Here is an 11,892-nt window from a genome sequence, read left to right on the forward strand (position 1 = left end):
AGTACGTCGTGAATATTCCGTAAAGATGCTACCAGACAGTTATATCACAGCAGGCCATTAAAAATGCCTTTAAGAAGTCGTAGAAATATTGAAGATAATCAAAAATAATCTGAGAATCACAACTAAGTTCCCTTTGAGTTCAGAAACCGTCTTAACTGGATTCATGTCACTCTTCTGTCCACGTTTACATTACAGTGTGGTGACTCACTGGATCTACAAGAATGAAGGACTATAGAGGAGTAAAAGTGATGACTCGGCTGTCAAGGTCTTGAAAAACATTCACGTTTCATAGCCGGCAGCAAAGTGACGGGGCGGTTCCTTCACCGTTCAAAGAATCTGAATGTAAACGTCCTCAGATTCTTCAGCAGTTGCCACAGTTTCAATTAAAACACATCGTGCAGGACGCAGATCCAAACCACCATCACTGTCCTGTGTGATTGTTGACCGATGGTGCAGACTAGAGGTTGATTCTGGGACCAAAACGTTGCATTTCTGAACTCCAGAGAATCAAGACGTTTGGAGAGGAAACATTAACGGAAACTTTATTTATTATATAATTAACATTTGACTTTACAGTTTAAAAAAAACAATAAAAACTAGTTTCACATTAGAATAGCGAGCTTCCACTTGACACCGTTTCTCATCTTCGGCGGCATCAGGACCTCAGCAGCTACAAGAGGAGGAAACGCATGAGGAACAACGTTCGAAACAGAAGAGTCACTGTGACCTGAGAGGTCATGAGACCTGGAGCGCTGCACATGCTGCTGACCTGGTTGAGAGGCTGCAGGTCTCTGCTGCTGCTGGAAAGAGGCCATGATGCTGTTTGCCGTCGAGTTCGGCCCGGTGAGCTGAAACGCACCAATGAGACCACAGTTAACGTCAAAAATACAACAAAAGTATGAAAGATATATGAAGAAAACTGCATTGTTATTCCTCATTCGTCCATGGAAAGAGTGTAATCCTGATTTTACTCATTCGTTACAGCAACAGACCTAAAATGATACTAAAGCCAAGTGTGTGTGGGGAAGAACAACACATTACTGAGACGTTGTATTGTACGATATTTACCGGAGCTTGGTTGTTCTGCAGGCTCTCGAGCCACACCTCGGGAACAGCCGCCTCCATCATCTGCAGAGCCTCCTCGTAGGCCGGCTGCAGCTTCTCCGCCTGTTTGTCAAACTGGAACAGCACCAGAGCCTTCAGCAGGCCGTGCACCTCCTCTGCAGGAAGGAGGAGGAAACCGTTTGGCATATGTCCAGACAACGCTGGTTAAATAGTGACGAGCCGTGAAGCGCTCGTACCTCTCATCTTGTCCACAGTGGTGAGGATCTCGCCCAGAGCGTACATCAGCGCCCTGTCCTCCATCGGGCTTCCTTCCTTCAGACTCAGCTTCTTCCTCTCTGCTTTACGCCGGTTCTTTGACGATCTCCTGCAGGCGACAGCATGGACGGTAAAAATGATTCATCACAATTAATCATGTGGGGGAAAATCAGCAGAATCGGACAATTTGTAGGTGTTTTTGTTGGTCTTACGAGGAGACGCGGGAGTTGCTCTGGGAGTATTTGGAGCCGGTCATCACACTGCTGGCTTCAGAGTAGAGCTCCGCATCAGGGCAGTCTGGACCGTCCTCATCTGAGGAAGAACACAGACGCTTACTGACAGTTTAATTCATTCAATTACTTATTATTCTAACGGCAGAATATCTTAATTCCTTCCCTCTTGACCGTATTTAGACATATTGTGGTGATAATGTGACTGGAATATATCGAGACTACAGATGCTGCTGTGCATCTGGTCCGATTCCTTTCATTCCATAAAATCATAAAAATATTGTTCAAATCAAACACGTCATTTCTGACTTCTTCTCACCCAGCATGTCCAGCCTCGCCTTCTCTTTCTGCTCTCGAACCACAGCCAGCCGGGTCTTGTGCCGCGTGAACGTCGCTACTTGGGCCTCCAGGAAAGCCGTCTGGGTGCCGACAGCTGACACGAAAAGATATTATCACCGTTCAAATGTTTCATAAACAGGAGAAGAAGAAGAACCGTCTGTCACATGGCCGAGCAGCTCAGTGTGACTGATCCTTACCTTCCAACAGAGCAGGTTTGAGGTTGGTTTCAGTGATGTCCTGTCGGTTGTGCATGTAAATCTGAAGCAGACAAAGAAAACACCTCGTGGTTTTGTCAAAAAACGAATAAATGAAGAAACAAAAGTAAAAAGAAAATCAATGACTGACCAATCGGAGCGCCTCCTCCCAGACCGAGCCAGTGATCAGAGCCAAGATGGCCTCCTCACAGTCCTATTGGAAAAGAAGAGTGATTTTATTTACAATATTTAAACTTTAACTTCATAAGTAGACACTTTTTCTGCTGCAGAGGATCTTACTTTGGCGTACTGGTCCAACAGCAGAGCAGCTTCAGAGTATCGTCGCTGCTCAGTCAGCTTCTCTACAGAAGGAAGGAAAACTATTACCATGTCTGACCAGCTCACCGGCTGTCTGTCTGTCTACCTGTCTACCTGTCTACCTGTCTGTCTTACCTGCCAGGTCCCTGGCCAGCAGAGCCAGCTGGTCGGGCGGTAGTGGGATCTGCTGCGCCGCACAGATGGCGTTCCTCCAGCTGGAGCTGCTGGCGAAGGCCTGCAGGGCGCCGACTGGCTCTCCGCATCGCCAGAGCAGCAGGCCGGCCTGCTCCGCCTGCTGCTGCTCCATCAGGTGCTCAGCGTAACAGCAGCTCAGAGCCTAGAGGTCACAGGTCAAAGTAAAAGTCTTTTAACCGGATTAAAGATATAGTGGACTAACACACACACCAAGACCATTTTCTCAACTTCCTCCACAAAGAATCTCACAAAAGCACCATTTTAAATATTCTGTTTACCAGAGATGAGCCCAAACGTTTCTTGGAAATGAGTCATTCAGCGTGAAAAAGCTTAAAACAATGAAATCTTCGTTGCATAAGAGGGGCAGCCTTATTGAAAATGCCCCAAATAATGAGTCGCCCATCGTTGGTGAAGCCAACACTGATGACATGAGATAAACAGACAGCACTGAAATCGTCTTGAGTCGCTGCGTTTGTGTTTCCGTACCTTGTATTGAGGCCCGTCTGCTGCGTACAGTCGCAGAGCTTCACTGTACAGCTTCTGCTCCTTCACGAGCTGCAGAGCTTCATGGAAATGTTCGTCTCCTGAACTCAAAGCACAACACAAGTTTGAGTCACGGAACCAAAAAGACCAAACACACGGGCTGCTGTTCCACGTCTTTCAGGTGAACAGGTCAACATGTGTTGGTCGGTCACGCCAGTGAAAGAGCGGACGGAAGCGTTCACACTGACCACACTTGCTGAGGTGATGCAGGGCCTTCCTGTAGCGCTTCAGGTGCTTGTCGATGGTGAAGCGCTGGTAGTTCGTCTCCAGGCTCTTCAGCATGTTTAAGAAGGGAAGGTACTCTTTGGGGTCCTGCAGGGATTGGAGACAATAATGAACTAATACATAATCACAAGAGTGTAAAGCATTATTCAGGAGTTATCCAGTGTCTGGCTGTTGGAATCCATCTAAAATTTGTGAAAATCAAAAAAGTAATCGATTCAGAATTTGAACAAGTTACCTCTTGTTCTCTTCATATCCTGTATTGTGTTATTATTTTGTACACACCCTCCTTTCTGGATTAAACTTCATCTGTTTACTTCATGACTTGTGTTCTCCACAAACATGTCAACAATCAGGAAGAAGCTCTTCTCCTCCCGTCAGAGCTGATGAGCTAATGAGATTCTGATATTCACGAGTGACTCTGTACGATATCTGGCAGCTCGTCTCGGTTTTGGTGCATACATCTGCATATTAACGAGGACAGAATGTCTCCTTGAACACTTCTTGGTGCTTTAAGCAGCAGAGGCCATGAACATCACAGGTGAACAGAAATGAGAGCTTTATAAACAACCTCGTTAACAGAACCAGCGCGCCGTCGTACCTTCTGGGATTTCTCGGCCACCATGAGCACGAGGTCGAAGTCGTACGTTCCCAGAGAGTGTTCGTACAGGTCGTTGACGTTGACGAGGAAGAGGAGGTACTTCAACGCCTCTTCAGCACTCACAGCACCGGGAGCATGAGGAGGGTTCACTGGACGAAGACACGAGCACAGCACACGATGAGCAACTCCAACACCACCTGCTCCTCTGTGTGTGTGTGTGTGTGTGTGTGTGTGTGTAGCTGAGCATGGCTCGACGTGTTGTATTCTCAACCAGTTCTCGGCCTTTGGGTGCCAGGTGTTGACAGGTGTGAAACAGAGCTCCTGGTATCAGTTTAGGGTTCCTGCAGGTCACCGGGCTGCTCACCTCGAAGCTCGTGGACTTTCTGCAGAGCGACCTCCAGCTCTGGAACCGTCTTCTTCACGTGAGTCGTCAGTACGGACAGAAAGAACCTGGAAGGTTGACAACATGATGGGTTTATATCTCACCACTGCTCTGTCTGCAACGCTGTTTTTAAGACTTCTGAACCAGGCCGAAGTCCCGTCTCAAGCCTTTAGGGGGCGTGAATGAGTCAAAGTCGCTTGAGATTCTCAGCACATGTTTCTCAAGAAGGTTCAGTGTCACTGACTTGTTTGGATCCAGTGACTCCATGGCGCTCCGTAAAGCATCACAGACTACATCCACCTTCTTCTGCCCAGAGACCGGCTGAGTCTGGACCGAGCTGTTCTCAGGGCGGGGGTACATGGTGCTGGTTGTATCCTCCTCCCTGGGTACCAAGGAGGGGAAAACAATGCACAATACACGAGTAAAAATACTTGTCTTACCTTTACATGAAACTGAAAAAATGTAAAGAGTCTTACTTGAGCTCAGTGAGGAAGAGGTTGATGTGGCTGATGGAGCTGAGCTGTGTGATGAAGGTCTGCATGTTCTCCAGCAAAACCTGCAGGAAGTGAAACATGAGCCGTCATGAACGTGCGTCTGTGTTTACACTTTAATCCTAACTTATGAATAAACTGCCTGCTGGAGGCGAGAAGAAGCTGTGAAGTAACCGAACTACTCGTTGCATCGTTGTTTGTACCTTCGGGTTGTGATCATAAAGGAGGTTCAGGTTGATCCGCAGCTTCCTCATACACTCAAAGGAATCTCTGAACCGCAAACTGAAAAAACAAAACACGTTACAGACGCAGTATGGAACACGTTTAACACTTTGATCCCTCTGTGCTTCTAGTCTAAGCATCAGGCAACAAAGTGTGACATTTACATAACATCAAGAGTATTGTTTAAGTATTATATATGTATATAAAAGAGTAAATTTAGTTAAAACTTATGATATAACATGAAACAAATACGATAGCTTATAGATGGACAGTAGTACTGCTGAAATGGAAGCGTTAAACTGGGATTAAAGACTATGAATCATTTTACGTTAATTATTCACTATTCTACAAGAAGTTGAGCTCAGAAATGTTATGCTGCACACTATGGAAACTATGTTGAACCAATAGATAGAAATGCCACGGATATCGTATTGTAGTTTTGTATTACTGACCCCATATCATATATAATTAACGTATATATTCATTGGTTCAGTTAAATGTAATGAATGGGAATTTATTGCATTTTATACGTCGTTAAGAACCAATAAAAATACATTGAGCAAAGTATGAAATGCCCATATGAGATGACAGATGGGTTTGGTGCAGTTAAGATCAGCGTTGGTCTGAGAGGATGATAAAAACAACAAGCAGCTAACATGACTGCAGAACATCAAACTCACCTGTCCAACCACCTCCTGAGCTGAGCCAACACCAGCGCTCGATGATGCACCGTCTCCAGGTTCCCACGAGGCATCTGACCACAAGCACGCCGAAATAAATCAGCAGCACTGCCGCGGTGTTTACACAGGAGGCAGTAACGTGTGTGTGTGTGTGTGTGTGTGAGTGTTAAACGGACCTGCAGAACCACTCTGGTGTCTTGCGGTACCACAGTGACGATCCTGGACCCCCTCTCCACCCGCCGCAGCGACTCGTCGCTCTGACCTCCATCTGAGGCCAAGGCCGCCTGCAGCCCTGCGGGGTCAAAGGTCATTCAACTCAGCTGTACAGCTGTTTCCTGTTCTGGCGTAATATCAGGGCTACATCGGTAACACAGTGAGGAGTAAATTACTTCAGTTCAAGTAACAACAAGGTGTGAGAGAAAGAAACCAGGTGATATTTAGTCTGGAATAGATTGACTGAAATGATAATCAGATGAATAAAAAAAATACTAAAATGTTAAACAGCTTTCACTGACTAAAACGCCCAGATGTTTCGTCACTAAATACAGAATAATAATAATGTAAACAACATGCCGTCGTTGGCATGATGGAGAAGTATCAAACTAAATGAACTCTACCTTTGACATCGAGCGTGGTCAGCTGGAGGCAGCGGCAGGTGTGAGAGTGTGTGGTGATGAGGAGGAAGTCGTTGCAAACGGCGAAGGAGGAAATATTGGAGGCCAACTGAGAGAGAAGCAGACATCAATGAACACATTTCCCATCAGCCCTGTCTCACTAAAAACACATTGCGAGAGCTGGTTAGATAAAGCTGACAGCGTACCTCCGTGTCTCCAGCGTACAGGTGGGATCTGTCCGTCAGGCCGAGTAGATATTCCTGAAGACAAACGCATGCATTTAGGCCTGTTCACTAGAAGCTCACTTATATTGAGCCATGTTATTCTGAGTATCTGTGGTTCTACCTCCCCACTGATGCTGCAGAGGGCCGTCTGAACGCAGGGAACAGGGAAGTTGATGCTACATCTGCTGGAGTCACGCCAACCCCCCACTGACAGCTCAGGACCATCTACACAGACATAAAATAAATACAAGTTGTATGTTTGCATTTTAAATGCTTCTCCTGTAAAAGAAAGTAGGAATGCACAATCTCCATGTTGTGCAGAGTGCTTTTGTTTTGATCAAATGATGCACTTAGCAAAACACATAATTCAGTGGCAGAAGAAGAGTGATGGTGACTCACCCCAGCGCAGCTTCCTGATCTGTCCATCCTCCAGCTGCAGCGCCACAGTGCCAGTCTGGGAGCAGTGAACCATGCTGACCACCACGCCGTCCACTTCTATCTCAGACCTGCAACACAAAACCCCCGGGAAGGCTCATTTATTACAATGGATTCAATCAGTAAGTTTAACAGGACAACAACTGGGCTGAAGGTGCTGCCACCCCACAGTTCAGCCCCGCTGACCTGACAGTGAGCGTGTCGTCGGCGTCATGAGCGGGGCGGAGCATCAGCAGGGTGGAGGAGGTTGGCAGCAGACTGGAGCGCACACCCACAAACAGCTCGTCCTGCAGCCACAGCAGCTGCCGCAGGGCCAGAGGCTCCTCCTGCACAACAGTCACTCTGCAGGAGGAGAGATTTCAGACTGAAGTCAACATGACACAGATTGATCAGTGGAAGTTAAGACAGCAGCACTGCAGGTTGGTTACCTGAAGGTTTTCTGGAGGACCAGAGGACGAGACATCGTGCGGAACCCATCTGATGTTTTGTCAACTTGTTCTCCTGAATCTAGTATTCAAGCCCAGAACAAAACAGACACACATTCGTGTTTACAAGGTCCATTTATTGTCATTGTACAACAGGGTTACGCAACAAATTGCAGTTTGCAGTCCCATTTTGTTACTATATTATATGTGGAGGTTGGAGGATGGCAGCAGGTGAACAGGCTCTGTCTGGGTTGGGTTTTGTCTTTCCATATCTTTTGGGCTCTTCGCAGGCACCCCTGGTCACCAATATCTCTGATATCGCGTCTTTAAGGACAACATTGTAAAGCTCACCTTGGACGTAGACTGAGATCTGTCCGTCGGAAGTCAACGCTGCCAGCTGATTGGTCCTCTGAGGTTGGCAGAGGAAGCTCACCTGGTTGACTGGCGAGGTCAGCTGGAGCTCAAAAGAACACATGGGAGGAGGAACCACACACTGCCTGAAGTGTGTCACCAGGATTTTATCTGAGAGGAGAGGGGGGGGAGGTTTGGATAAATATTAACATCATGTTGGAAACATCCATCAGACCCATGTCCCCTCGTCTCACTGCCCCTCACCTCCATCAATCACGGCCACGTTGGCGTTGTCGGTGGCGTCCATCCCGGGGCTCCTCTCTGTCGTCCAGCCCCAGTCGTAGGTGACGCTGGTCCAGCTGCGCGTCACCACGTGGAGCCTTAGGGGGCGCTCAGGGTCCCAGCAGACACAGACCGGAGCCTTCTGAGAGTCTCTGCCGAAGTCCAGGCTCTGCTTCAGGTACCAGTGGTAGTTCCCCACCACCCACAGCTGGACTGCAGAGGGAGCACGGGCAGATCCAGGTGGGTCATTCATGTACTGAGTCATTTACTTATTGTTGAAAGGGTGGGTCACATTGGAGACACCGATTGGCCAACTGTAGTTGAACTCACTGTACGTGTCGACTTGTTCGTCCTCTCCAGCAGCCAAGTCCTCCAGCCACACCGCTAACACAGTGGAGTCACTGTTCCACAGCAGATCCTTCACCTGGAACACACACAGTGTTTTATGATGCTTTTGAAAGAGTCAACGTGACTAACGGTAGTGCGTATGCGGGTCAGGTGTAGCTGGTCGTACCCTGGCCTGGTCTTTGCTGAAGGGGAGGGTGAAGTCTCCGTGCAGCAGTCCGTTCTTCTCCATGAAAACCACACTGTGTTTGTTGGGATGGCGCTGAGTGCTCGCTATCAGGCTGCCCGAGGGTCTGAAACAGCCGGAGAAGATTGACCGTAAACTCTCACTTCTAATACTATTTATTTTATTCCTTCATGTAAATGTGTTATTTATCCCGGAAATACAGCAGAATCGTTCACACATTGATCCAGTTCTCCAGATGGGAAAAGTTGAATGAACTAAAAGAAAAGACTGACTTCCAGCAGAGCGCCTGCTCCAGGCCGTTGATGGACTCGCTGGTGGCCTGCAGGACCCCCTCTCTGTTCCAGACCCGGACCTTCCTGGCGCCGGTCTGGAGACAGACGGCACTGACGGCAAACAGCTGACCGTCACCTCGCCACGTCACCCGCGGCGTGCGGTCATCCCAGGCTGCAGCCGGCTGCACCTCCTGTCGGTGCATGTTTACATCATTCAGAATATTGTCATACGAGACTAAATGTTTGTAGGCGTCTGTGGTTGAACACTGACCTGGCTCTTCCTCTGTGCTGCCTGTTTCCCCTCTGAGCCGTGGAACTGAGTCTCCTTCTTTCCCCAACCCACCGTGATGAACTTCCCTGCAAAACACACAAAAATACGGAACAATTATACATTTTACATCATGTTATTGTTATTGAGGCAGATCATCTCCTGACTCTCTGGTTTTGAACCTCTGAGCCACCGTACCTTCACCAAAGTCGTCCTGGTGGATTCCAACCTCAGTGATCGGCTCAAATTCTTTGGTCATCATGATGATTGTTTCCTGACCTGTGAGAACAAATTATTCACACTTTATTCATTTGTAACAATGCTTAATATGTTTAACTAAGAATGAACTCACTCAGCATTGATCTGTAGCTAAGGCTTTATATGTATATCTACAGCAACAGGGTCTCTTTGCCATAAAGAACTCAACCTTTGTTCATTTTTGACAGTTTTTAAACAACAAATAAAGACCAACCATAAAGATCAGCTTCTCAGCCCACCTTTAATAGCAGCAACTTTATAAAAGTTTAGACGACCAGCCTTCATGAACAGACTTAATAAATCGGGTGCTTTGTTCTGACATTTCAACTACGAGAGTGAGGGCTTTCAGACGGACGATTAAAATAATTCAATTGAAGATTTAAAACAGTGAATTAATTATCTTAATGGACAACATGTTTTTGACATTTGTATAAATACTGACCAGTAGTGAGAACGACAAGCTCTTCATCAGGACTCCAACTCATCGAGGTCAGGCCGCTGTCCACACTGCCAACACACTCTAACTGTGGAACCATCACACACATTTTATGAGGACCCTCATCGACATAATGCATCCCCTTACCCCTTATTCAAACGATCTCCAACCTCAACACTAAAGCCAACTCTTAACTGCCAAACCGCTGAAAAAGTCGGTCCCAACTTTCCAGCCTGTCTGTGCTGCTAACCTGGCAGGTCTTGAAGTTGAAGAGGACGACGTCGCCGCCAGCTGTGGACAAACATGCCGACTCCAGTTCAGCCAGGTCCTGCAGCCCGACCACCGTCCCGCTGCCGTCCTCCGGGAGGAAACCCTCAGCCGTCAACGAGGCCTCGCTGACCACCTGCAGGTCAGAGTAAAGTGGATTCCTGATTGAAATGCAGCACTTTTCCTTTGTTATTTGTTTAAAATTGCATCTCCAAACACATTACTACCCTCATCAAGACAAGTTAAAATAAATGAGTAAATGAAGCTAGTATGCCGTTTGTCTCCTCCGCACAGCATGTCTTCCCCAGCTCACCTGGCCAGTCCGTGGGTCGTACTCTGTGATGGAATAGTGAGAAGCGACCAGCAGCGAGCCGGTGTCGGCCCGCACAGATACACACTGAGGGGAGCCGGGACCCTGCAGCTCGGAGCTCCGCAGGCTCTTCAGCAGCTTCAAGTTCCGCATTTTACCTCAGGACCGACTGAAGAACACACGGAGCCGGAGTCTGGACCCAAAGGCTGCAAAACACACGAAACAGCAAAAAATGTTATATGTTCGGTACTGAAACCATTGATATGTGTGGTGTATCAGTACAATATCATTACTATTGTGTGGTCTGTATTAATAAACAGAGCCTCTACATGCTTGAACAATCATTTATATTAAGGTTGTTATATATATATATATATATATATATATATGTTATATATATTATTAGCAACATTGAGATATTCAGACACCGGTCTTCAGCACAGCCCTGTTGATTTAAAGTTAGTAGTTTCAGATTTGGGGACTAAAACAGCCTGTATTTTTCTGCTGTTATGGGGAGAAATCAAATTAATCAATACAATGAGAGCCATACTGAATATTCTCTCTTGTTTGTTGCTAACACAGCCACTACTTTAACGTTTCCATTATCGGACACAGCCCTGACAAACTCTTAAGTATATGTAATAAACTAATTGGATAACAAAACCCCTATTTAAATAGTAAACGGCATAAAGACAGGTTTATTAGCATATTTCGCATCAATTCTACATATTCAATTGAGTACTTTCTTCTTACAAGTTACCTGTTAGCCAGTTTCCTGAGTTTGTTCCAGTTTTACAGGGCAAACTGATGGTTTTAGAAGTAAAGACTACAGGGTGTCCGAAGATGGAACTGGGTGTGTTAGCTTACATTTAAACTAGCTAAAAGGAGCCAAATGCTAACTAGCTTCAGTAATCCGACCGAACAGATCGACAGAGAAAGCTTTGGAACGTAATACAATTGCAAGAAAACTGTAAAACTCACCGAGAAACAGATTAAAGTAATACAACCTTTTAAATGTCCAGCATCAACAACCATCAAGTCAACAACACAACAACACGCATGCGGCGCTGTCAGCCTCGTGACCTTTCACCGCTGACGCGGTGACGTGAGGCAGCGGCGGTGGCACCCCCTGGCGCTGTGGAGTAAAGGTGCATCCAAGAAAACCTAACATTACCCACTTTTTCTCTTTTATTTGACTGTATTACATCTTTGTATAAATTGCAAAATAAGAGAAAAGCGAAGACCCGAAGTATCTTTAGGATTTATAGGATTCGGGATTAAAACTTCTTGAATGTAATTCTTTATAACTGACCTAAAAACAAACTTTTTATTTCTATTCTAATTCAACAGCTGCTTGTGTGTTTTTTGATTTCATTCATGCGTTTTCTCTTATTTCTCATATATGTGTATCTGTTACTATATATTTGTGTTCATGTGCTTTTAATAAAGGCAAAACCATGTGGTGAATGGAAACTATTTTA

General features: G+C 46.3%; 1 protein-coding gene across 1 annotated transcript; it reads right to left on the reverse strand.

Moving 5' to 3' along the window:
• Positions 1 to 515: 515 nt before the first annotated feature.
• elp1 (elongator acetyltransferase complex subunit 1) lies at positions 516 to 11,470 on the reverse strand. The gene is made up of 36 exons (XM_079268609.1): positions 11,393 to 11,470; positions 10,415 to 10,617; positions 10,085 to 10,237; positions 9,841 to 9,922; positions 9,339 to 9,419; positions 9,144 to 9,229; positions 8,873 to 9,063; positions 8,583 to 8,706; positions 8,399 to 8,492; positions 8,051 to 8,281; positions 7,787 to 7,957; positions 7,439 to 7,517; positions 7,197 to 7,352; positions 6,975 to 7,081; positions 6,697 to 6,800; positions 6,558 to 6,611; positions 6,355 to 6,460; positions 5,914 to 6,029; positions 5,738 to 5,811; positions 5,039 to 5,117; positions 4,821 to 4,900; positions 4,589 to 4,726; positions 4,327 to 4,412; positions 3,963 to 4,111; positions 3,328 to 3,451; positions 3,083 to 3,180; positions 2,537 to 2,738; positions 2,384 to 2,445; positions 2,235 to 2,297; positions 2,087 to 2,147; positions 1,870 to 1,983; positions 1,533 to 1,632; positions 1,302 to 1,429; positions 1,069 to 1,220; positions 770 to 848; positions 516 to 670 (listed from the first exon to the last, which is right to left on the reverse strand). Exons 2-36 carry the CDS (start codon positions 10,562 to 10,564, stop codon positions 603 to 605), a joined length of 3,942 nt encoding a protein of 1,313 aa, XP_079124735.1. The 5' UTR covers positions 10,565 to 10,617; positions 11,393 to 11,470; the 3' UTR covers positions 516 to 602.
• Between the last annotated feature and the right edge of the window lie 422 nt (positions 11,471 to 11,892).

The sequence above is a fragment of the Melanostigma gelatinosum genome (assembly GCF_949748355.1).
Source record: "Melanostigma gelatinosum genome assembly, chromosome: 5".
NCBI lineage: Eukaryota > Metazoa > Chordata > Actinopteri > Perciformes > Zoarcidae > Melanostigma > Melanostigma gelatinosum.

Excerpts from the sequence above, each read along its gene's own strand:
- elp1 (XM_079268609.1), bottom strand. The coding sequence starts at position 10,564 with ATGCGGAACTTGAAGCTGCTGAAGAGCCTGCGGAGCTCCGAGCTGCAG. Across the intron at positions 1,430-1,532 it reads AGCAACTCCCGCGTCTCCTC|GAGATCGTCAAAGAACCGGC; the intron begins GTAAGACCAACA and ends TGTCGCCTGCAG. Across the intron at positions 849-1,068 it reads TGCAGAACAACCAAGCTCCG|CTCACCGGGCCGAACTCGAC; the intron begins GTAAATATCGTA and ends GGTGCGTTTCAG.